Source organism: Scyliorhinus canicula, chromosome 10 (genome assembly GCF_902713615.1).
Source record: "Scyliorhinus canicula chromosome 10, sScyCan1.1, whole genome shotgun sequence".
NCBI classification, from domain to species: domain Eukaryota; kingdom Metazoa; phylum Chordata; class Chondrichthyes; order Carcharhiniformes; family Scyliorhinidae; genus Scyliorhinus; species Scyliorhinus canicula.
The window spans coordinates 114,116,961-114,143,230 of NC_052155.1; the positions used below are offsets into that span (position 1 = coordinate 114,116,961).

General features: G+C 47.8%; 1 protein-coding gene across 1 annotated transcript in view; it reads right to left on the reverse strand.

The window, feature by feature from the left end:
* The window catches only part of trpa1b (transient receptor potential cation channel, subfamily A, member 1b), a 163,080-nt gene that overhangs the window by 35,862 nt on the left and 100,948 nt on the right, over positions 1 to 26,270 (reverse strand). Inside the window, exons 19-21 of the mRNA XM_038808471.1 lie at positions 25,302 to 25,372; positions 16,475 to 16,643; positions 1,682 to 1,771 (exon numbers count right to left, since the gene is read on the reverse strand). Coding sequence (XP_038664399.1) covers positions 1,682 to 1,771; positions 16,475 to 16,643; positions 25,302 to 25,372 — 330 coding nt within the window. The remainder of the gene's footprint in view (positions 1 to 1,681; positions 1,772 to 16,474; positions 16,644 to 25,301; positions 25,373 to 26,270) is intronic.

Genomic DNA, 26,270 nt, shown 5'->3' on the forward strand with positions numbered 1-26,270 from the left:
CAGCACGGTAGCACAGTGGTTAGCACAGTTGCTTCACAGCTCCAGGGTCCAAGGTTCAATTCCCGGCTTCCCGATCACTGTCTGTGTGGAGCCTGCATGTTCTCCCCGTGTCTGTGTGGGTTTCCTTTGGGTGCTCCGGTTTCCTCCCACATGTCCAAAGATGTGTAGGTGGACTGGCCATGCTAAATTGCCCTTAGTGTCCAAAAAAGTTCGGTGGGGTTACTGGATTACTGGGATAGGGTGGAGGCATGGGCTTAAGTAGTGTGCTCTTTCCAAGGGCCGGTGCAGACTCGATGGGCCGAATGGCCTCCTTCTGCACTGTAAATTCTATGATTCTATGATCCTATTAAGTGTACTTTGGGGCAGGAATGTGGTGGTATGACTCCCATCTCAATTTCCCATAGCGATTGCTCCAGCACTCAGGCAGTATTGTGAAGGAAAATCACCCCTTAAATGATTGTGCATATTGCATGCCATTGCACACTTTCTGTTGCTTTTTTTAATGTCAAACCTCAGATGTTATTTCTCTGTCATTCTTAATCATAGATATTCTTTACAATGAAAACAGCCATCTCCCAGAAACAACAGAAATACAAAATTTCGGTCTTACATTTTAAAAGTGGCTTTTAGGGAGAGAAGGTGGTTTAGCAGTAATGTCACTGGACAAGTAATCCAGAGATCCAGGCTAATGCTTTGGGGACAAGGGTTCGAATCCCACCACAACAGCTGGTGGAATTTAAATTCAATTAATAATCTGGAATTGAAAAGCTAATCTCAGTAATAGTGGCCATGTTGTTGATTGTCATTCAAAATCCATCTGCTTCACTGATGTCCTTTAGGGGAGGAAATCTGCCATCCTTACCTGGTCTGGCCGACATGTGACTCCAGACCCACAGCAATGTGGTTGACTCTTAACTACACTCCAAAATGGTGGGGCAAGCCACTCAGTTCAAGGGCAATTAGGGATGCTGGCCTTGCCAGTGGTGTCCACATCCCATGTAAATATGAAGAAGAAAAATAAGTAAAAGAAAGAAAAACAGGAATTTCTCACTGGCTTCTGAGAATCTTCTCGAGGAACATAAATATTCTTAAATTAACCACAATGTTTGTTTATTTCTGCTGATAAGATCTGGACACATTAAAATAATAATAATAATCGCTTATTGTCAGAAGTAGGCTTCAAAGAAGTTACTGCAAAAAGCCCCTAGCCGCCACATCCCGGCGCCTGTTTAGGGAGGCCGGTATGGGAATTGAACCCACGCTGCTGGCCTTGTTCAGCATTACAAGCCAGCTGTTTAGCCCACTGTGCTAAACCAGCCCCAGTGACGGGGAGAGCTGACTGGTGGTGATTTCACCTGAGGATCATTACACTTCAGGCGAGCGGCAAGATTGAGAAGGTGGGGCTTTCATGAAAAATCTCAGCCCGTATGGGAATTGAACCCACGCTGCTGGTCTTGCTCTGCATCACAACCAGCTGTCCAGCCGACAGCTAAACCAGCCACATAAACGATAGTACAGTGCGAGGTAAAACACAAAGGATACTTCAATTCAATGTGATCATTTGAAACACTTTTACTTTCATCAGCATGGCATGAATCATAAGAATCAACTAGTTTATTACAATCAGTTGCTAAAATAAAAGGTCAGTATGTAGCAGAGAACCGTACACCAAATTTCTTACCTGTTGCAAAAGTTGATAACTCTCCTTACATATACCAAGAATGCTCATGGCAAATACAGCAGTTGTGCACGCATTGTACAAAATCGATTCCTGTGGAAGGATTGAGAAGTTGAAATTAGGTGATAACTCCATGCATGTTAATATTCCAGCTGCGCCTGTATGAATAACATTCATGTATTTAAAAAGGGTTTAGAACTTCTACCCCATTAAGGGGAAGAGTGCGGGGATTGGGGTTGGAACCTGTTTTTGTTGAGTTTCTGCCCTGTTGCAAGAGATTCCGATTGCCATTGGGAGTAAGGTACATGAAGAATAGGGCCAGAATTCTCCAACAGTTGGGATTCGCTTTCCTGCTGGCAGCGCACCCCTGCCCATGTGTTTCAAGCGGTAGGAAGAGAGAATACCGCCATCAGCTTATGGCGCACTGCTGAGAAACACGCGGTTGGCAGACCGGAGAATCCATTCCTGGAAGAGCACGTATTCTAAATTCTGAACTATACTGTCTTAATCAGCACAGAACGCCACAAACTTCTCCCTCAGCAAGCTGTTGCTTTTTAATCTCACTGCCCCAGTGGTACAGGCACCTCAGCCCTCCACCGATTATACAAATAAGCTGGATTTGGCGTGTTCGAGCACCAGGAGTGTGGAGTTCTTTGTGTTGCTTATTTTAGGATAGTTGCCGTTGTGTTCCCAAAGACCACAAAATAGCTTTAACTTAAACAAAGCTATAAATTTATTAACACTACTACTTGGATTCGACACGTCCTCCTAAAGAATACACAGTCGATTAATAACATCTAAACTACACTCATCTACAGCTAATCTCACTACTGGTTTAAACTATGATCTGCACTCAAACTATCTATACTTCTGACTCTCAACAGCTAACTCCTGCAAACACTCTCCCACAAGGCTTAGCATCACTGACTTATATAGTTATAACTGTAGCTCCCTCTAGTGGCTACTCTCAACACTTCATTAACCCTTTCAGATCATCAATTTTGCTTCATTAGTAGATCAAGATTTTCAGAGTTTCTAGATGAGGTTTATTAGAATTTTTCACTGATTGGGGAGAATTTTCCAATCACACCAGTGGTGGTAATTGTGTTGCGCAAGGGCATTGAAATTGGCATGATGGTAAAAGTCAGTTTTCCCCCGGTGGGGAAATAAGTTGGAATTTTTCCTCCCAAATATTACAGCGGGTGTTGACTGAGATTCATGACTGGGGGCTTTAAAGGACGAGGGAGGAAGACTGTGAGACAGCACTGGGCAATGCAGAGAACAGTCAGGGCAGAATGTAAAGTCAGTACCACATCCACCATGCTGCAAGGGTATGCTTTACACAGGTCTTGGTCCAGTCCAAGAAGCGGGAAGGCATGTCAGTTCAGTGTCGGCCATTCACAGAATGCTATTCAGGGCATGGTTAGTCCTTCACACATTTGGATCCTGGTGGCTTGGTACTGGACAGTAGACTGTCAGAGTCACAGGGCATCTGCAGCCTGTAAATGTAGAAACCAGGAAGTAATGGGGGCAGTCAATATTCTCATGGAGTGGCGAGATGGGGGAGGTCCCGAAAGGTCACTAGGTCAATGTGCAAAGGGCCTAATCACTATCTTGACAGCCCATTGGAATGATGCAGTAGGAAAATAATTCTGCTGGTAACTTTGGAACAACCTATCAGGGGAGGGATTTGAAGGCATGTGGTAGGAGTCAACTATTGCACTTCTGGGCTGATTGATGAGGCACATTAATAATTATCAGTTCAGGACATGAAGAGCAAGTTTCATCTGAGGCATCTTATGCGGCACAGTGGTTAGCACTGAGTCCAATTCCGACCTTGGGTGACTGTGTGGAGTTTGCACTTTCTCCCTGTGCCTCTGTGGATTTCCTCCAGGTGCTCCAGTTTCCTCCCACAGTCCAAAGATGTGCAGATTATGTGAATTGGCCATGATAAATTGCCCCTTAATGTCCAAAGACCTACAGGTTAGGTGGGGTTTCAGGGATAGGGCGGGAGTGGGCCTAGATAGGGTGCTCTTTCAGAGGGTCGGTGTGGACTCAATGGGCTGAATGGCTTGCTTCTGCACTGTAGGAATTCTATGGTTCTATGTTGGAAAGAGTCAAATGTCAATTGAATGATTTGGGCACTTCACAGTGTGCCTTCTTGCTTCAGTCCATTAGTGCTTGGTGAAAATATACATTTGGTATGACTGACCACTTGTCCATCATGGAGGAACGCAAAAAGTTCAGAAGAATAATACTAATAAGAGGTCACGGCTGCATTACATATACAACATACTCCAGACACCCCGACACATTGTACCTGGGATGTTCAGGGCTTTACGGGATTCAATACTTGCAGTCATTAAATTACTGCAAAGCTAGGCTCTCGTCTATTCAAAAAGTGGCAGCTTGATTGTGCCCTGGCTGAGGTTGCTAGCACATGGCTGTACTCATCCAGATACAAACCTCTTTGTAAACACCATGCCATGCCCGGGGCAGTGTGGGAATTGAGGGGTGGGGCACCTCAGCTAACTGTGATCCTTCAGGATGATCTTCAGCTGCAAGGGAGGACCTGAGAATGGAAGGTCTGGAATGAGGGCAGCTTAAGGGCTTCACAATGACTTCCTAACTTGGCGATAGAAGGTGATCATTGCAGGGTAAGTTGCAATCATGTCTCTTATCTATTTCTCCACAGACACAAGGAGGGGTGCAGAATGAAAGCTGCAAGCAACATTGCCTATTTAGTGGCTTTGATGCAACTGAGGAGGAGAAGAATGGCCCATCACTGTCCAGCAGGGCAAAGAGAAGAATCATCCTGAGGAACATAGCGGGTACCCACCAAAACCCAGAGCTGAGGAGGGGAGACCAATTTCACATTCGTGTTTGACATGACTCAGGGTGTACCAACGGTGCTTCTCATGCTTGGAGATGAGCAAAAGACACCTCAGCACATCAAGGGATGTAGTTGCTCACATTATCCACATTCTCTGGGTGCATCTGATGCCTCAGGTACCAGGAGGCCATTCATTGCCACTGAAAGTGACAACCACACTCAACATTTTTGCAAGCAGCTTGTTCCAGGACCCCACTTGGGAATTCTGTCGAATATCGCAAACCTCCTCTCATAAGTGTTTAAGTGAGGTCACTGATGCCTTTTTCAATGAGGCACAAACTTCCAGTTTTCCATGGATGAAGCCAGCCAGGCTGCCAGATCAGTGGGATTTACAGCAATCTACAGCTTCCCATAGGTGCACAATGACTGCACGCATGTGGCCTTAAGAGCTCCCTGACAGCATTCAATAAGACTTATGATGTGACCATCAATTCACTAGAGACACGATTGGAAGTAAACTGTGGTTTTAATAGTCTTACAACTGAGCCTGCCTGCGACCAGAATAACTGAGGGCAGGCTCACACGGCTGCAGCATTTTATACTTCCAGTAGTAGGAGGAGCAATGGGCGGAGCCATGGGCGGAGCCAAGGGTGGAGCTTTGTACAAGCTCCTCATCTCTCCCTATGGGCAGAGCCGCACAACGGCTCACATACAGAGCCCACAAGGAAATAATACAACGCAATGCAATACAGTGTGAATTACAATGCAGTATAATTCACCACATTCACTCCCTGTAAAAGAATCAAGTCCGGCGGGGGTGACGGGTCTACAAGTTGAGCCGGTCCGGTGGCCGTGTCGTCCTTTGGGATCCGGGGAGCATCGGGGTTGCAGCCTCTTCGAGTGGCTGGGTGGTGACGATCGGTGTGGGTATAAGGGTGGACCCCGGGGGTGTTTCGGCCACAGCTTCATTCCTGACCGGTGCGACGGGCAACATGGGGCGCAGGAAACCTATAGGCGCGGGGGCGCCGAGTGTGGGCAGGGAACCTATAGTCGCGGGGGCGCAGGGCATGGGGGGTTGGGTGGGGTGTAGTGTGAGGGGTACCTCGGCAGTGGTGGTGGTGGATCCTGCAGGCGCCAGGTCCCGGAGGGAAACGGTGTCCTGACGGCCGTCGGGGTATTCAATAAAGGCGTATTGGGGGTTCGAATGAAGCAGTAGCACTCTCTCTACTAGCGGGTCTGTTTTGTGTGTCCGGACGTGCTTCCGGAGGAGAACCGGGCCCGGTGTCCTGAACCAGGATGGGAGTGAAGCCCCCGTGGTAGTGCCCCTAGAGAAAACAAATAATCGTTCGTGAGGGGTCTGGTTAGTTACGGTGCATAGGAGGGACCTAATTGCATGGAGCGCGTCGGGGAGGACTTCCTGCCAATGGGAAACCGGGAGATTCCTGGACTGGAGGGTCAGTAGGACGGTCTTCCAGACCGTCGAGTTCTCCCTCTCCACCTGCCCGTTCCCCCTGGGGTTGTAGCTGGTAGTCCTGCTCGAGGCGATGCCCTTGTCGAGCAGGTACTGACGCAGCTCGTCGCTCATGAAGGACAAGCCCCTGTCACTGTGTACGTAGCTGGGGAAACCGAACAGGGTGAAGACACTGCAGGGCTCTGATGACTGTGTGGGAGGTCATATCGGGGCACGGGATAGCAAAGGGGAAGCGGGAGAATTTGTCGATGCCGTTAAGAAAGTACACATTTCGATTGGTCGAGGGGAGTGGCCCTTTGAAATCGATGCTCAAGCATTCAAAGGGCCGGGAAGCCTTTACCAGGTGGGCCTTGTCTGGTCTATAGAAGTGTGGTTTGAACTCTGCACAGATCCGGCAATCCCTGGTGATGGCTTTGACCTCCTCGGTGGAGAAAGGCAGATTTCGGGCTTTGACGTAGTGGGCGAGCCGGGTGACCCCCGGGTGGCAGAGGTCATTGTGGATAGTCTTCAGGCGGTCGTCTTGTGTGCTGGTGCATGTGCCGTGGGACAGGGCATCTGGGGGCTTGCCTGGTCGATATATGATATTGTAGTTAAAGGTGGAGAGTTCGATCCTCCACCGCAAGATTTTATCATTTTTAATTTTGCCCCTTTACGAGTTGTCGAACATAAAGGCTACCGATCTTTGGTCGGTGATGAGGGTAAAACCTCCTACCTGCGAGGTAGTGCCTCCAGTGCCATACGGCTTCCACAATGGCTTGAGCTTCCTTTTCGACTGAGGAGTGTCGACGTTCCGAAGCGGAGAGGGTTCGGGAGAAGGTGACTGGGCTTCCTGCCTGATTCAGAGTGGCGGCGAGAGCGACCTCTGAGGCATCGCTCTCCACCTGAAAGGGGACGGATTCATCCACCGCCCGCGTGGCGGCTTTGGCGATGCCTTCCTTGATGCTGTTGAAGGCCTGGCGGACCTCAGCTGACAGTGGGAAGAGTGTGGTCTTAAATAGTGGGCGGGCTTTGTCCGCATACTGGGGGACCCACTGGGCATAATACAAGACGAATCCTAGGCACCTCTTGAGGGCCCTGGGACAATGAGGGAGAGGGAGTTGTAAGACCGGGGCGGGGTCCAGGACTCCGTTTTCCACTACATAGCCGAGGATGGCTAGTCTGGTAATGCGGAAAACGCATTTCTCCGTATTGTAAGTGAGATTGAGTTTCTGGGCGGTTTGGAGAAATCAGTGGAGGTTGGCGTCGTGGTCCTGCTGATCATGGCCGCAGATGGTGACATTGTTCAAGTACGGAAACGTGGCCCGCAGCCCGTACTGGTCCACCATTCGGTCCATTGTTCGTTGGAACATCGAGACCCCATTCGTGATGCCAAAGGGGACCCGGAGGAAGTGGAAGAGGCGGCTGTCTGCCTCGAACGCCGTGTAGTGGTGGTCCTCCGGGCGGATTGGGAGCTGGTGGTAAGCAGACTTCAGATCCACCGTGGAGAACATGCAGTACTGGGCGATCTGATTGACCATGTCTGCAATTCTGGGGAGGGGGTAGGCATCGAGGTGCGTGAACCGGTTAATGGTTTGGCTATAATCAACCAGCATTCGGAACTTTTCCCCGGTCTTGACGACCACCACCTGAGCTCTCCAGGGGCTGTTACTGGCCTCTATGACTCCCTCACGTAGGAGCCGCTGGACTTCGGCTCTAATAAATACCCTGTCCTGCAGGCTATACCGCCTGCTGCGAGTGGCTACGGGTTTGCAGTTCGGAGTGAGGTTAGCAAAGAGTGGAGGTGGGTTGATTTTTAGTGTCGCTAGACTGCTGATAGTGAGTGGGGAGGTAGGGGTCCACCGAAGCTGAGTGTGAGGCTCTTGAGATTACATTGGAAATCGAGCCCGAGTAAGAGTGGGGCGCAGAGGTCGGGGAGTACGTACAGCTGGAAATTAGAGTAGCTGGCGCCCTGAATCGTTAGGGTCGCGACGGTGCGCCCTTGTATGTGGACTGAGTGCGAGCCCGAGGCGAGAGAGATAGTTTGCCGTGCAGGGAAGATAGGGAGCGAACAGCGTCTTACCAGGTCAGGATGTATGAAGCTCTCGGTGCTCCCAGAGTCGAAGAGGCACGGTGTCCTGTACCCGTTGATTTTAACGGACATCATCGAGTTCTGGAGGTGCTTCGGACGCGACTGGTCCAACGTGACTGCGTTGAGTCGGCGGCTCCATCAGCAGTGCTGGAGTGGCCCCGTGATGACTGTCCACTGAGGTCGTAGTCGTCGAGGTTCGGTTCGGTTGATGGCCAAGAAATTGGCCGGTTGATCGCACGTGGCGGGTGATGAAGAAGATGGCATCAAAGATGGCCACCCCCGTGGATCGCACGTGGCGGGCGGCGAGGACAATGGCGTCCAAGATAGCGGCCCCCATGACTCGCACATGGCTGGCCGTGTGGGGGAGGATTGCCAAGATGGCGGCCCCCATGAGTCGCACGTGTTGGGCGGAGTCGGAGTCGGCAGACACGCTGCAGCATTACGGGGTCTGCGGGCCTGTGAGTTTGGGAGGCGAGTGCTCTGGACCGCGGGGGAGTTAGAAAGTTTTGACTTTGCCAGGCATACTCGGGCATAGTGTCCTTTGCGACCGCAGCTGCTGCAGGTTGCATTGCGGGCCTGGCAATGCTGCCGTGGGTATTGGGGCTGGCCACAAAAATGGCACGCTGTCACTCCATAGTGGGTGGGTGGCTGCGCGGCGCAGGCCTGGGGCAGTCGCGGGTCGGGGGCCCACGATGGGGTCGCTTGGTCCGCGGGGAATGAGTTCAGACTGCGGAACGCGACCTCCATAGTTGTAGCTAACTCTACCGTGTCCTCCAAGTTCTGGGCCCCTTTCTCGAGTAATCGCTGGCGCACATAGTTAGACCTGAGCTCTGCAAAGTATACATCATGTACAGCGAGTTCCATATGCTGGGAGGCCGTTACAGCCTGAAAATAGCAGTCCCGAGCAAGAGCTTTTAAATCACCTAGAAAGTCCTCTAGCGACTCTGCGGTGCGCTGGCGGCGGGTCGTGAAAATGTGCCGTGCCACACGTGCAATCGGTCGAGCATTGCCAGGGCCTCAGTATATGAGGTGGTACAATTGAGTTGTGTAGAGATACGATGTCTCACCCGTGCGTGCAGTAGGCTGAGTTTCTGCTCCTCTGTAGTCTCGGATGTGCTTGATTCAGCCAGGTAGGCCTTGAAACATCGAAGCTAGTGTAGGAAGATTTCCTTCACCTCTGCAGCCTGCGGGTCGAGTTCTAGTCGATCAGGTTTGAGGGCTGATTCCATAGTAGTTTTCTTCAACTTTTCTAAGACTATTAAATTGATGTGACCATCAATTCACTGGAGACACGATTAGAAGTAAACTGTGGTTTTAATAGTCTTACAACTGAGCCTGCCTGCGACCAGAAGAACTGAGAGCAGGCTCACGGCTGCAGCACTTTATACTTCCGGTAGTGGGAGGGGCCATGGGCGGAGCCAAGAGTGGAGCCCTGTACAAGCTCCTCATCTCCCCTATGGGCAGAGCCGCGCAACGGCTCACATACAGAGCCCACAAGGACATAATACAACGCAATGCAATACAGTGTGAATTACAATACAGTATGAATTCACCACAACTTATAAATAGAAAAAACTTCCACTCTCTCAACATGCATCTGATCTGTGATCACCAAAAGAAGATTATGCAGTTCTATGCAAGGTATTTTTGGAGTTTGCATGGCTCTTACATCTTGAGTCACTCACAGGTGCCACAGATCTTAGAAGGCCCTCAGTGTATTCAGAGTTGGTTCACTGGTGATAAAGGGCACCCACAAAGGTGTGGCGAATGATTCCCATTTGGCAGCCACAGAGACATAGCAGACATGCCAGTGAGGCCCTTATAACAACAAGATTCCAGGATAATGAGGGAGATTAGCTCAGGCAAGTGCATTTCTCTTATCCCTTCGATGTTGGATAAACATTGACACCTTCTTTGGTTTCTTCAATGTCTCAATGAAGGATGAGTGGTCACAATTTTGCATAATGATGGCCTCATCTTTGGAAGATTAAGCAGCCTCTGGCACTGTAATGGGATAAGAACCCCACAGCACCCAATCTGCAGCAAGTACACATGGTGCAGTCCTTTCAAGCATCACACCAACATTTCACTGTCTATGGCAGTTTGCAAGATGCAGGAGCAGCACATAGGGCAGTGTGCCTGGAGCACTGTAAGGAAGCTCCAGGAGGACAATCACCAATTGCTGGTTTTTGCTTGACTGTCTGATGACTGCTCTGAATCTGGACAGCAACATCTCTCAAAATGGCATTCCTCATACCTGAATAATGCACCGGGATCTCATCCTGATAGTGTCCCCAGGATGACATCCCTCTTCAGAACACTGTGATCTGTCACTCTGCAGAATGGAAGTGAGACTGTGAGTCAGAAAGACCTTCAACAGAACCCTCTGATCGTTCACAAGCAGTCATAGTCCTACCTTTGTTTGGAACTTCCCAAGTTCACGTCCAGCATTGCCAAAGGATCTGGGATTGACGTAATCCAGTTAGACTTGACACAGCATTTAAGGATTACTCAGTACCTTCATTTATACTTAAGACCACTTAGCAGATGCACAGGAGCTTTTCTCTGATCCCATTACAGTTCACCCCATTATCATTCTGCCAGATAATGATAGTACGAGGAAGCCTAAGACACTGATGGCATGGTCATGGTCAGAGAATCATGTTGATTGCCATTGTTAAAGCTAGCACAGAGATGCCATCCAGCCACGCAAGCCAGACCTTGACTTGCAAACTAGCATCCTCACATGTAATAGGCTGGCATCATGAGACTGGCACACACCTATAACATCACACAATCATGGCCATCCAGCAGACATTTCAAGGGTCACCAAGTGCAACAGAGATCCATTGCTCCATATCATGCAGGTGGAGAGTGAGACCTATTTCCAAGCTAACGAATAGTTGCAAATGTGATCACAAGTTAATGCTGCAGGTCGGCATAAAAGGTTAAGGTTCGTGACAATTAGTAAACTGTAATCCACACGCAAAGCAAACAGCAATTACACGGTGGCCACTGAAAAGTTGGAAGGATGGGTGATGCGACCATCAATTCACTCGAGACAAGAGTAGAAATAAACTGTGGCTTTAATCAATTAGAACAGTGCCTGCCTGCGACTGATCTAAAGCTGAGAACCTGTCTACAGGTCGACTGCTCTTTATACCTCCCTTCAAGGCGAGGAGCCATGGGCGGAGCCCATACAGGCCCTAACATGTTCCCCTGTGGATAATGCCATACAGTGGCCCACAGGTGGAGCCCACAAGGGCAACAGCATAGCACAGATACAATGGTGGATTATTGATATAATACATTCACCACTATGGGTTGTGTTTAATACCCATAACATCCACAGAGAACAGACATCAGTGCAACAGCATCAGGAGAATAAAAATCTTTCCAAGATCTATACTTATGTGGCCACATTATATGATCTTCTGATGCAAGGCTCACATATGCTTTGTCCAACCACCATATTCATATAGGAACTGGCGTTGTTCATGTAGCTCCTGTGGACATAAAGGTGACTGACTAGCTGAGGGTGAGTGAGATAAAGCAAACCTGAGGGACACAATGGGAGACTCTTGAGAAGGGGAATATCTGTCACACTTGGATAACCTTGGAACATTACTGCACATGGAAGAGTCATTCAGTCATTCATTACCTGAGACTTTGAGGCTAGAAAACAAAATATATTTACACGTGTGCAGAGTAAACACAGTGGGCGGGATTCTCCTGTCTCTGACGCCGAAATTGCATTCGGCGATACGCCGGAGAATCCTCATTGGCGCCAAAATCACGGATGGTACCACATTTCGATGTTCCACCTGCTCCAAAACAGCATACTCGCAGAGGACGCCGCACACCATTGGGACGGCCTCAGGACATCACCTGAGGCCCTCCCCCGATACTCTGCAAGTTCGCCAGGGCGTCGGTCGCATGTCCTATTGTTTTTCAGGAGCCCGGCGTGGCAGCTGCGGACTGAGTCCTGCACCGCCGCAGTCGGATAGGAACTGTTCCGCAGGCAGGGGGGCATTGGCGGGGACTGGGGGCATTGGTCGGGGGTGGAGAGTCTGGTCAAAGTGGGGCATTATTTCGCGGGCGTGGTCCACATGCGGCCGGCGCCATGTTGCACGGCGCAGCCGCTGCAGACCACCGCCGTGCGCACGCGCAGCCATGGACCCGGCAATTCTCTGGCTGTATCCGCAGCTAGAGCCGGGGGCTCTACGCTGCATGCCTTGTAGCCCCCCACCAGATGGAGGATCGGTGCAGCTTTTGCGCCATTTTTACGGGCGTAAAAAGCCACTGTTCCCACGCTGGCATCAGCACTTATTCTCCCAAACAGAGAATCCAGCCCAGTGAGTGAACCATTATGGTCGCAGTACCTCTTATTTTTTCTTATCTTACCTCTACATCTAGCTAGCATCCCTAGTTTCAGCAGCCATGGTGGCAGCCTGCTGACTGCTATGCCCCGTTGTCTGAGATGACCTTGGTGTGCGTCCTATGGAGGCCTAAGTGCTCTGGTCTCCAGCTGCCCTCCAGGTGTCAGAGACCTTGGCTGTTACTGCCTCCATCTTCTGTTGACCTGTTTCTCTGCAGTGCTCATCAGGCAGTGACCTCAAGCCTGCTCTAGATTTAGGTCCCCTCCTGGTGGCTGTCTGTACACAGGTGGAGGGTGTCGTTGAACACAGAGATGGGTTTTCTTCGAATGCTTCCTCATACTCTCCATTCGAGGTGATCTGGGGGCTGGCTGGCCATATCCCTCTGCCTTTTCTTGCTGCTGGCTCCGATAAAGAGAAGAGATAATGAATGATTGGTTAAACAGTTACTGTTTAAACAACATTCACAGTCATTGTCCACATGTGGCCGATGTCTACTGAATGGACCCTAATTGGCTTGTTTTTTAAAATATTTTTTTTTAACAATCCAAGTAAGGGGCAATTTAGCGTGGCCAATCCCCCTCCCTTGCACATCTTTGGGTTGTGGGGTTGAGACCCACGCAGGCACAGGGAGAATTTGCAAACTCCACATGGACAGCTCCACGGGGCCAGGATCAAACCCAGGTCCTCAGCACCGTGAGGCAGCAGTGCTACCTCACTGGCTTGTTAGGAGACGCCAATTTCACCTTCTACACAAGACTATCCCCTGGCCTCACCAGCCAGCTCTAGTGCCTGCTCCTTGTAGTGGTTGAGTAACCTCAACCCCAGCATCAGCCCTCTGCTCTTGGATCTTTCCCTCAAGTTGTGGGCCATCTTGTCCTGCATCAGGACAGATAGACTGCAAGCAGCATGGATGAAAGAGCAGATCATAAGCATGCATGCCTGCTGTGATGAATGTAAGGAAGATGGCATTTGTGCAGGATGTTACAGGGGATGATGATGTTAAAATCTCTGTGAAACAATCAGTGATGATGTCCTTTCTGCTGGTAATGTGTGAGATTTCTGTGGACTCCAACCCTTTGAATACCCGACAGAACATAGAACATTACAGCGCAGTACAGGCCCTTCGTCCCACGATGCTGCACCGTCCTGTGAAACCCTTCTAAAGTCCCTTTGTACTATTCCCTTATCGTCCATATGCCTATCCAATGACTGCAGTGATAGAGATATGAGAGTGTGAGTTTGGAGTGAGGGGAAGGTTGACTTCCCTTGGCAGAGTGCATGAGATCATTCATTCGCTTCCTGCATTGCAGGGAGTCCTCATAGGTGGCACACATCAGTGCTGACCTGCCTTGTGACCTCCTCCCAATGTGACGTGGTGAGGTTGGTGGACCTCCTGCTGCCATCTCTGGGATAAAAAACCTTCCACTGCCCCTGGGCGGTCTGCAGGAGGCTCTCAGAAGGGCTGTCACTGAACCTGCCACGGTGGGAGTGGGGCTTGTTTCTTCTGAGGGCTATCACTCGCGACAACAAGTCCTGGCCTGCAGAATGTGAATTGGCATCCAGACCTTCAAACCCATGAGGTAATGGCGGGGTGAATAAATCCCAGTCCAACCTGCCGTGAGATTTAATAAGCTGCTTGTTAATGTATAAGCTGCAAAGCAGACCATCTGGGGGGGGGGGGGGGGGAAACCAGCCCTACAGCCAGCAGCGATCACACTGATTATCCCGCCCGCCACCACACAATCTCCAGAACAGAAAATTCTGCTCGTAGTCTGTGCACCTTACCCTGCTTTTCCAGAGATAGATGGTGCAAAATTGCGAGTGAGAACAGACAGAGATTCTCCCTATGAGACACACATGCTTTTGGTGAGGCATGTCAAACATGCTCCAGAAACTTTCCAACTGGCAGATCAGGCTCTGAACTGCTGGACTGCCTGAGTTAGTACACGGTTACAAAATGGGACCACGCAGATCCACTCAATGTACTCACTTGTCACTCAGCAAAAAACATGCACACATCAGCACTAAATTTAGTAAAAGTGCCAGTCACTCAACCTATGGGTCAGGTGATTCACATTAACTTCTGCTACTGCATATTCTCTTGTAAGTGCTGTGCAGTGTTTTTGCAGGTGTTGTGGTAAGTTGCTGGATCCGGTAGAGAGTGTCACTGCATCCTCTCAGTGAGAGCAGAGGATCTGATAGAGTGTGTCACTGCATCCTCTCAGTGAGAGCAGAGGATCTGGTAGAGAGTGTCACTGCATCCTCTCAGTGAGAGCATTGGATCTGATGATCTCTGCACCCACATGCTCCAACAGGCTTGGGGGAAGCAGTGCCTCTGGATCTTCAACACAACAGATAGAACAAAAGATGTGGAGATGGAAAGCTCTACACCCTCTGCAAACTCTGAACCAGACTCTTCCATGCTCCTTGGTAATGTCAGGAGACTGTTTGGCGGCCACACAGTGCGCCAATGTGTCAGTGGTTATCCTCATCAATGTTCACCCCAGTGTCGCCCCATCAAAGTCCTCACCTAAATTATCTAAAGCAGAAATTATGTGTGACTTCATCCTCCAGTGACTGACCACTGAACCATTCTTTTCCTCTGGCCTGACCATAGCTCACACTTGCCAGATGACTCACCACATGCAGATCCCAATATTAGCCTCTAAGGCAAGTCCAATGCCAATGTCTGAGCTGGTCTTTAAGTGTGTCACATCAAATGATGGTGCTTGTTCATCAGTATAGGAAGTATGTGCTGACATCCATGGGGTCCATGAGAAGCTGAGTCACATGGGTCAGGCAGTGTCACTGGTGGAACAGAGGTCCTTGGAGACAATGCCAGTTCCACCCAAACTGATGTGTTCTGCCAGGCATCCAGCACACCCAACAAGGGCCAAGAATGTCATAGAGGAGAGCATTGATGCCACCTCCTCATGGTACACCCTCATTAGCCTCTGCCTTGTCACCCCTCTGACTGAGGGAGCATGGGTTAATGCTTTGGTCCCGCCCACCGCAGGAATCATCGCAGGTGGGACAGACAATTTGATGGACCATTGGAAGGTCCATTGACCTCAGGCAAGAATTTCCGTCCTTAGGGCGGATGGGACCGGAATATCCCACCCTATATGTGCAGCAGGGTCCCGTGATGGAAGCAGGGGCAACAACCTCTGGAGGTGTCCTCAAGAGAACCACCATGACACAGATGACTGCCAAATGCATCTTAGCTACACTGTAAATATTACTTGAACAAATATGTCACGCTCACCACTCCATGGAAGGCACAGTGAATGTTATTGAAATGAAATAATGAGGCTCAATTATTTCTTCTACATGTTTTGTCTTTGATTTTCAGAGCGACACCAATATATTCTGTCATGGGTGACTTTTTTTAAAAGTAATTTACGGGATGTAGGCGTCGCTGGTTAGGCCAGCATTTATTGCCCATCCTTAGTTGCCCTTCAGAAGGTGGTGGTGAGCTGCCTTCTTGAACCGCTGCAGTCTCTGAGTTGTGAGGGAGGCAGTTCCAGGATTTTGCCTCAGCGACAGTGAAGGAACGATGATATATTTCCAAGATGGTGTCGAGCTTCTTCAGTGTTGTTAACATTAATCATTAAAACGCAACACACCATAGCTCACTGAGCTAAATCGCTGGCTTTTAAAGCAGACCAAGCAGGCCAGCAGCACGGTTCGATTCCTGTACCAGCCTCCCCGGACAGGCGCCGGAATGTGGCGACTAGGGGCTTTTCACAGTAACTTCATTGAAGTCTACTCATGACAATAAGCGATTTTCATTTCATTTCAAGTGGTGGAATGAGAAGATGAAACTTGCACAGCTCTTACACTAATGAGATGATACTAAAATTGGGGAGGCAGTTGAATCAAAGAGGCAGTGAAGAAAATACAGAATAAGCTCAAAAAAATATTCAGATCTTTTATTAATTGTGTAAGATTCCTGGCTCATCAGGGTTTGGGGAAAAATTAGATAATACATTAACAATCACTACTTTGCATAAAGAACTAAAGAATGGCTTTCCCATGAACACACCTGATATTCCTTCCAGTCCACTTCCACTGTGTCAGTAAAATTGGAGGTATTCGGTACTGCATCGTCAAAAGCATGTGCTCGGGACACAACAATGAGGAACGTTAATGGTAGAAGTAGGAATGAAAAGAGGGCCATGTTAATGATATGTGCTCTAAGTCCGTACGCCTGCCTATTTAAAAAAAAGAAGTCAAGTTCATTAGTCCCTTGCAAATTTCAAAACTAACCACAAAAAACAAAACCATTCTTTCCTTCTTCTATGCCAACACTCAAATGGAGATTACTAGTACATGCATGCGAGGATCTTGCTGGAAAAATAACAATCAAGTAGCGAGATATGTTTTCTTAATGTGTTAAACATCCAGCAAGTTCAGAAGATGGAAAGATATGCTATGATTTGTGAATTCCCAAAATCTTGTTGATGCCACTCCACCTTTGAACAAACCACATCTACTCGTTATTTATATACTTGTACATTGAACTTGTGGTAGAAAGTTAAATCTAGCAATGAATAGAGTATGTACCATTTTAACAATGTGATGATTCTTAACGCAATTGACAGATGAGGACCTTGAGATGATTGTTATCACTAAGGAAGTGGTGATGGGCAAGCTAATGGGGCTAAAGGTAGACAAGTCTCCTGGCCCTGATGGAATGTTTCCCAGAGTGCTAAAAGAGATGGCTAGGGAAATTGCAAATGCACTACTGATAATTTACCAAAATTCGCTAGACTCTGGGGTGGTCCCGGCGAATTGGAAATGAGCAAACGTGACACCACTGTTTAAAAAAGGAGGTAGGCAGAAAGCGGGTAATTATAGGCCAGTGAGCTTAACTTCGGTAGTAGGGAAGATGCTGGAATCTATCATCAAGGAAGAAGTTGCAAGGCATCTGGATGGAAATTGTACAATTGGGCAGAGGCAGCATGGGTTCATAAAGGGCAGGTCATGCCTAACTAATTTAGTGGAATTTTTTGAGGACATTACCAGAGCTGTAGATAACGAGGAGCCAATGGATGTGGTATATCTGGATTTCCAGAAAGCCTTTGACAAGGTGCCACACAAAAGGTTGCTGCATAAGATAAAGATGCATGGCATTAACGGTAAAGTAGTAGCATGGTTAGAGGATTGGTTAATTAATAGAAAGCAAAGAGTGGGGATTAATGGGTGCTGTTCAGAGAGATTTGGGTGTGCTAGTGCATGAGTCACAGAAGGTTGGTTTACAAGTGCAACAGGTGATTAAGAAGGCAAATGGAATTTTGTCCTTCATTGCTAGAGGGATGGAGTTTAAGACTAGGGAGGTTATGTTGCAATTGTATAAGGTGTTAGTGCGGCCACACCTGGAGTATTGTGTTCAGTTTTGGTCTCCTTACTTGAGAAAGGACGTACTGGCGCTGGAGGGTGTGCAGAGGAGATTCACTAGGTTAATCCCAGAGCTGAAGGGGTTGGATTATGAGGAGAGGTTGAGTAGACTGGGACTGTACTCATTGGAATTTAGAAGGATGAGGGGGGATCTTATAGAAACATTTAAAATTATGAAGGGAATAGATAGGATAGATGCAGGCAGGTTGTTTCCACTGGCAGGTGACAGCAGAACTAGGGGGCAAGCCTCAAAATAAGGGGAAGTAGATTTAGAACTGAGTTTAGGAGGAACTTCTTCACCCAAAGGGTTGTGAATCTATGGAATTCCTTGCCCAGTGAAGCAGTTGAGGCTCCTTCATTACATGTTTTTAAGGTAAAGATAGATAGATTTTGAAGAATAAAGGGATTAAGGGTTATGGTGTTCGGGCCGGAAAGTGGAGCTGAGTCCACAAAAGATCAGCCATGATCTAATTGAATGGCGGAGCAGGCTCGAGGGGCCAGATGGCCTACTCCTGCTCCTAGTTCTTATGTTCTTATGTTCTTATGTTCTTATGTTCTCTGGTTGGCAATCAGTAGCTAGTGGTGTCCCTCAGGGATCAGTGTTGGGCCCACAATTGTTCACAATTTACATAGATGATTTGGAGTTGGGGACCAAGGGCAATGTGTCCAAGTTTGCGGATGACACTAAGATGAGTGGTAAAGCAAAAAGTGCAGAGGATACCGGAAGTCCCCAGAGGGATTTGGATAGGTTAAGTGAATGGGCTAGGGTCTGGCAGATGGAATACAATGTTGACAAATGTGAGGTTATCTATTTTGGTAGGAATAACAGAAAAAGGGATTATTATTTAAATGACAAAATATTAAAACATGCTGCTGTGCAGAGAGACCTGGGTGTGCTAGTGCATGAGTCACAAAAAGTTGGTTTACAGGTGCAACAGGTGATTAAGAAGGTGAATGGAATGCTGTCCTTCATTGCTAGAGGGATGGAGTTTTAGACAAGGGAGGTTATACTGCAATTGTATAAGGTGTTAGTGAGGCCACACCTGTTCAGTTTTGGTCTCCTTACTTGAGAAAGGACGTACTGGCACTGGAGGGTGTGCAGAAGAGATTCACTAGGTTAATCCCAGAGCTGAAGGGGTTGGATTACGAGGAGAGGTTGAGTAGACTGGGACTGTACTCATTGGAATTTAGAAGGATGAGGGGGGGATCTTATAGAAACATATAAAATTATGAAGGGAATAGATAGGATAGATGCGGAAGGTTGTTTCCACTGGCGGGTGAAAGCAGAACTAGGGGGCATAGCCTCAAAATAAGGGGAAGTAGATTTAGGACTGAGTTTAGGAGGAACTTCTTCACCAAAAGGGCTGTGAATCTATAAAATTCCTTGCCCAGTGAAGCAGTTGAGGCTCCTTCATTAAACATTTTAAAGATAGAGATAGATAGTTTTGTAAAGAATAAAGGGATTAAGGGTTCTTGTGGCCGGAAAGTGGAGCTGAGTCCACAAAAGATCAGCCATGATCTCATTGAATGGCGGAGCAGGCTCGAAGGGCCAGATGGCCTACTCCTGCTCCTAGTTCTTATGTTATGTTCTTATGTTAATGGTAAACAATCTCTCTGGCCCAGAAACATTAAGAATTTAAACTATTGCAAAAATATTACATTTTAAATGCTTTTCTTACTTTTCATTTCAGCTTCTTTTTTCTTTCTCTCTAAATGCAATCGCTCTTTTCCTCTTTCATTTTTCTATCTCTACCTGATTAAACTTTAATCCACTCTCAATCACACTCCTTAGTTTCCTGAGTCTCTTTCTCAAACGTTGAATTGCATTGATAAAATATTGTTATTATTATTCTTATATGTTATATTATTGTTCCTATTGAAGGGATGAGCAGGTTGGAGGGGCCGAGTGGCCTATTCCTGCTCCTATTTCATATCTTCATATGTTCGTATGAGATACACTGTTGATCCCATCATTCAATGTGGTGCCGGATGACACAGTGCTATCACCACAGTGTCATCGGCACGCACTTCCTGCAAATTGTGGTGCAAGAGTGGTTTGAGTGATAGGTTCCGAAAATAAAAATTAATGGGGCATGTCCAATAAGGCCTAATCCATTATGTTCTTGTTAAGTATTTACTCATAGGGCGGCACTGTGGCACAGTGTTAGCACTGCTGCCTCACAGCACCAGGGATCCAGGTTCAATTCCAACCTTGGGTGACTGTGTGCAATTTGCACATTCTCCCCATGTCTGAGTGGATTTCCTCCGGGTGCTCTGGTTTCCTCCCACAGTCCACAGATGTGCAGGTTAGGTGATTTGGTCATGCTACATTACCCCTTAGTGACCAAAGATATGTGGGTTAGGTGGGGTGTGGGAATAGGGCGGGTGAATTGGTGTAGGTCGAGTGTTCTTTTGGAGGGTTGGTGCAGACTCGATGGGCCAAATGGCTGCCTTCTGTACTGTACAGATTCTATGATTCTTCAATTATGTAAAATCATGAGCATGTCAATTTATAAAGGCATGTCAGCCTTGACTGATTTAATCATATTGCTCGAAGCAAGTATCAAGTATATGGATAAAATGTCAGATAGGCACCTTGTTAGAAAGTGTTATATTTCCTACATTGTTAAAGATAAAATGACAGTACGAGAGAGTGATAGCTAAAGGATGGAAAGTAAAGGGCAAGGATGCCATTTTCTGAGTACATGCTTGCAGTGACTAATCATGTCCACGCATATCATAGAATCCTGTCCCCATGGCCTGAGCTGCTGGCGATTTGCAGTAGTTGGGAATACGGGTGGAGTGGGAGTTGGAGGAGTGGAGGATTTTCTTTTCCTCCAATGTGGAGATTTATTTTATTTTTTTACTGTTGGATTGACAAAGGGAGGCAGGGGAGAAAAATGTGTCGGGGGACTGATGTCCCCATTCCCCCTTCTGTCGCCTGGGGCTGTGTGCTTCTTCCTCTGTTTGTTTGTTTTTGGGGAAGGTGACCTGTGGTTTGAGATGGTTTAGCACACTGGGCTAAATCGCTGGCTTTTAAAGCAGACCAAGGCAGGCCAGTAGCACGGTTCAATTCCCGTACCAGCCCCCCTGAACAGGTGCCGGAATGCGGCGACTAGGGGCTTTTCACAGTAACTTCATTGAAACCTACTTGTGACAATAAGCGATCTTCATTTCATTTCATTTTTAAATTACCTAACAGATTTTGGATTTGGATATGGATTTGGATTTTGTTTATTGTCACATGTACCGAGGTACAGTGAAAAGTATTTCTCTGCGAGCAGTTCAACAGATCATTAAGTACATGAAAAGAAAAGGAAATAAAAGAAAATATATAATAGGGCAACACAAGGTACACAATGTAACTACATAACATCAGCATCGGATGAAGCACACAGGATGTAGTGTTAATGAGGTCAGTCCGTAAGTGGGTGGTTTAGGAGTCTGGTAACAGCGGGGAAGAAGCTGCTTTTGCATCTATTCGTTCGTGTTCTCAGACTTTTGTATCTCCTGCCCGATGGAAGAAGTTGGAAGAGAGAGTAAGCCGGGTGGGAGGGGGTCCCTGATTATGCTGCCCGCTTTCCCCAGGCAGCGGGAGGTGTAGATGAAGTCAATGGATGGGAGGCAGGTTCGTGTGATGGACTGGCCGGTATTCACAATTCTCTGAAGTTTCTTGTGGTCTTGGGCCAAGCAGTTGCCATACCAGGCTGTGATGCAGCCAGATAGGATGCTTTCTATGGTGCATCTGTAAAAGTTGGTGAGAGTTAATGTGGACATGCTGAATTTCCTTAGTTTCCTGAAGAAGTATAGTCTCTGTTGTGCTTTCTTGGTGGTAGCGTTGAAATGGGTGGACCAGAACAGATTTTAGGAGATGTGTACCGCCAGGAATTTGAAACTGCTAACCATCTCCACCTCAGCCCCGTTGATGCTAACAGGGGTGTGTACAGTACTTTGCTTTCTGAAGTCAATGACCAGCTCTTTAGTTTTGCTGACATTGTGGGATAGATTGTTGTCGCTGCACCACTCCACTAGGTTCTCAATCTCCCTCCTGACTCGTCGTTATTCGAGATCCGGCCCACTATGGTCGTATCGTCAGCAAATTTGTAGATGGTGTTGGAACCAAATTTTGCCACGCAGTCGTGTGTGTACAGGGAGTATAGAAGGGGGATAAGTACACAGCCTTGCAGGGCCCCGGTATTGAGGACTATTGTGGAGGAGGTGTTGTTGTTTATTCTTACTGATTGTGGTCTGTGGGTCAGAAAGGCGAGGATCCAGTTGCAGAGCGGGAAGCCAAGTCCTAGGTTTTGGAGCTGTGATATGAGCTTGGCTGGGATTATGGTGTTGAAGGCAGAGCTGTAGCCAATAAATAGGCGTCTGATGTAGGAGTCCTTGTTGTCGAGATGCTCTAAGGATGAATGTAGGGCCAGGGAGATGGTGTCTGCTATGGACCAGTTGCGGCGGTGTGCAAATTGCAGTGGATCAAGGCGTTCTGGGAGTATGGAGGTGATGCGCTTCATGACCAACCTCTCGGAGCGCTTCATTCCGATTAAAGTCAGGGCCACCGGACGGTAGTCATTGAGGCGCGTTGCCTGGTTCTTCTTTGGCACCGGTATGATGGTGGTCTTCTTGAAGCAGATGGGGACTTCGGAACGGAGTAAGTAGATTAAAGATGTCGGCTAACACATCTGCCAACTGGTCCGCGTAGGCTCTAAGTGCACGACCAGGGATCCCAACCGGACCCATCGCTTTCCGAGGGTTGACTTTCAGGAAGGCCGATCTGCCTTTCGAAGCTGTGATACTGTGTATGGGTGTGTTATGGGCTGCTGGGGCAGTCGACAGCGGATCGTTGATTTCCTGCTCAAACCAAGCATAGAATGCATTGAGTTCATCGGGGATGGGTGCGCTGCTGCTGGCAATACTGCTCGGCTTCGCTTTGTGGCCCGTTATGTTGTTTAGGCCTTGCCACAACTGCTGGAAGTCTGTAACGCTAGTTTGTGACTCTAGCTTGGTCAGATATTCTCTCTTGACATCTCGGATGGCTTTGCGGAGGTCGTATCTGGATTTCTTGTATAGATCAGGGTCGCCTGACTTGAACGCCTCAGATCTGTCCTTCAGTAGGGAGTCAATCTTGCGATTGAGCCATGGTTTCCGGTTGGGGAACGTACGTACTGCTTTCTTTGGCACGCAGTCGTCCACGCATTTCTGATGAAGTCTGTGACGGTGGTGGCATACTCATTTAAGTTGGTCATGGAGTTCTTAAATATGGACCAGTCCACTGTCTCCAAGCAGTCACGTAGGAGCTCTTCTGTTTCCTCCATCCAGCACTGCACAACCTTCTTAGCTGGATTCTCCAGCTTGAGTTTCTGCTTGTATGCCGAGTGAAGGAGCACCATCTTATGGTCAGATTTTCCAAAGTGTGGTCAGGGGGTGGAACTGTAAGTGCCCTTGATTTTTTTGAGTAGCAGTGGTCGAGTGTTGTTGCTGGTGGGACAGGAGATGTGCTGGTAGAATTTTGACAGTACACTCGTGAGGTTGGCCTTGTTGAAGTCCCCGGCCACAATGAAAAAGGCCTTCGGGTGTTCTGTTTCATAGTTGTTTGTAACTGTGTACAGTTCATCCAGCGCCTTCTTCACTTCTGCCTGGGGTGGGATGTAGACCCCTGTGATAACGGCTGAAGTGAACTCACATGGAAGATAGTATGGGCGGCACTTCACGGTCAGGTATTCCAGGTCAGGGGAACAGTAGGTCACCAGGATAACTACATCCAAGCACCAGGAAGAGTTGACGAGGAGGCAAACCCCTCGCTTTGCCTGATGACGAGGTGCAATCCGCCCGATGAATTGAGAAGCCTTCAGGTTGTATGGCACAGTTCGATGGGGCGGGGGGTGACATCACATCTTCTGGGACTTGTGGGAGGAAACCGGAGCACCCGAAGGAAATGCACGCAGACACGGGTAGAACGTGCAGACTCCTCACAGACAGTGACCCAAGCCGGGAATCGAACCTGGGACCCTGGAGCTGTGAAGCAAAAGTGCCAAACACTGTGCTTCCATTCAGTAAAGCCTTTGACAAGGTAACTCATGGTTGACTGGCACGAAAGGTGAAGTCACATGGGATCAGAAGAGAGCTGGCAAGTTGGATACAGAACTTGCTTGGGCACAGAAGACAGAGAGTAGCAGTAGAAGGGTGCTTTTCTGAATGGAAGGCAGTGACTAGCGGCGTTCCACAGGGATCAATTCTGGGACTTTTGTTGTTCGTAGTGTATATAAATGATTTGGAAGACAATGTAGCTGGTCTGATTAGTCAGTTCACAGACGACAGAAATTGGTGGAGTTGCGGATAGTGAAGAGGACTGTCAGAGGATACAGCAAGATAAAAACTGGTTGGAGTCTTGGGTTTAGAAATGGCAGATGGAGCTTAATCCGGACAAGTGTGAGGTAATGCACTTTGGAAGGTTCAATGCATGTAGGAAATACACAGTAAATAGTAGAACTCTTGTGAGTATTGACAGGCAGAGAGATCTGGGCGTGCATGTCCACTGATCACTGAAAGTGGCAACGCATGTGGATAGGGTGGTCAAGAAGGCATACGGCATGCTGGCCTTCATTGCTCAGGGCATTGAGTATTAAAATTGGCAAATCATGTTGCAGCTGTACGGGACCTTAGTTAGGTCTCATTTGGAATATTGTATACAATTCTGGTCGCCACTCTACCAGAAGGATGTGGATGCTTTGGAGAGGGTACAGAAGCGGTTGACTAGGATGTTGCCTGGCATTGAGGGCATTAGCTTGGAGGAGAGGTTCGATGAACTCAGTCTGTTTTCACTGGAACAACGGAGTTTAAGATGGGACCTAATAGAATTCTGCAAGATTATGAGTGCTATGAACAGAGTGGATAGTCAGATGCTCCTTCCTAGGGTAGGAGAGTCAAGTACTAGGGAACATAGGTTTAAAGTGCTTGGGGAAAAGTTTAGAACAGATGTGCGAGGCAAGATTTTTGCACAGAGGTAAATATATGGAACGTGCTGCCTGGGGAGGTGGTGGGAGCAGGTACGATAGCGGCTTTTAAGGGGCATCTAGACAAATATTTGAACAGGGTGACAATGGAAGGATATCGACTCCGTAAGTGCACACAGTTTTAATTTAGGCAGGTACCATGGTCAGCTCAGGCTTGGAGGGTTGAAGGGCCTGTTCCTGTGCTGTATTATTCTTTGTTCTTTTCTCATGGATTTAAACATTGGACCTTTGTTGTTGCTGATCTCAATATGAGCCAGCAGTAAAAGTTGGGTCTGCCAACTATGCCAGCGCCCTGCTCAATTTTTACAATGAAAGACTGACGTGCATAATAATGTATGAAGTTCAGAATTTGTATTGAATAATAGTTTGTAAGTTTCAGTTAAGAACCTCCAAACATGTTAAAGAATTATATCAGGACATCTTGACAAACTGTTCATAATCCAACCCCCTGCATACCATTTCATTTTAAGAAACTGGGTACAAACTGGATGATTCAAAAGCTCTGCTCGATTGAAGTGCATCATTGCCTAAAAGATAAAACAGAAACACCTCAACAGATTCAAATAGACAAATGAATAAACAGCCGTTACCAACACAACTGTTGAAATGATTAGATGAACCATTGGAGTTATCTTTTACAATTCATGTGTTCTTCGCCATGAATGATATAAAGGATTTAAATAGGTGGCTCATAAGATAGATCTAATATGCTATGCTTGAACTCTGCACGATTATAGATGTACCAGTTATATTTCGTTAGTATATTCAGAACTGATTTTCAGTGATGATGTGATGAAGCAAAATTGGATATCTTGCACCGTTGAAACTTTTAGGTGAGCTGTGATTTGGTACAGTCGCCAGAGTTACCTGGGAGGGTCTTTGGCCCTCTGCACCAGTTGTCAAATTCTGATGTGATCTTATCTGTCCCAGGTGAACCAATGCAGCAGTGCAGTAGGGAAGTTTGGTTTTAACATCAGTGGCTGATGCTGGCATCATAAATGGACAGAAAATTGCAAGGCCGGCTGGTGTACCGGCTTCCTTACCACGTATGTCAAGTGCCTGGACCCCAGGAAATCCATTCACGTCCAAAAGCAGGCACGTAATTACGCTCATTAAGAGCTTTGTTGGGCAAGGATCAAAGAGGCTACCTGGAAATTTTCTAGCCAGCCTCCAATTTCCCAATGTGTTGAGGGGACGGATCAATTGCCTGGAGGAAAGCACCCAGTGACAAGCTGGAATGTCAGGCCTACTTGGCAGGCCTCCAAGACCCATTCACAGTAGTTAAGACCTATACAGGTCAACATTACAACTGATTGACACAACTCCTTGTGGACAACACTAGTAACCAGCTTGTAAACAGACCCCCAGCCATGAAAAACATCTTTTTGCCTATGGGAATTCTGCTAAGTTTTTTGTAGCATCGCC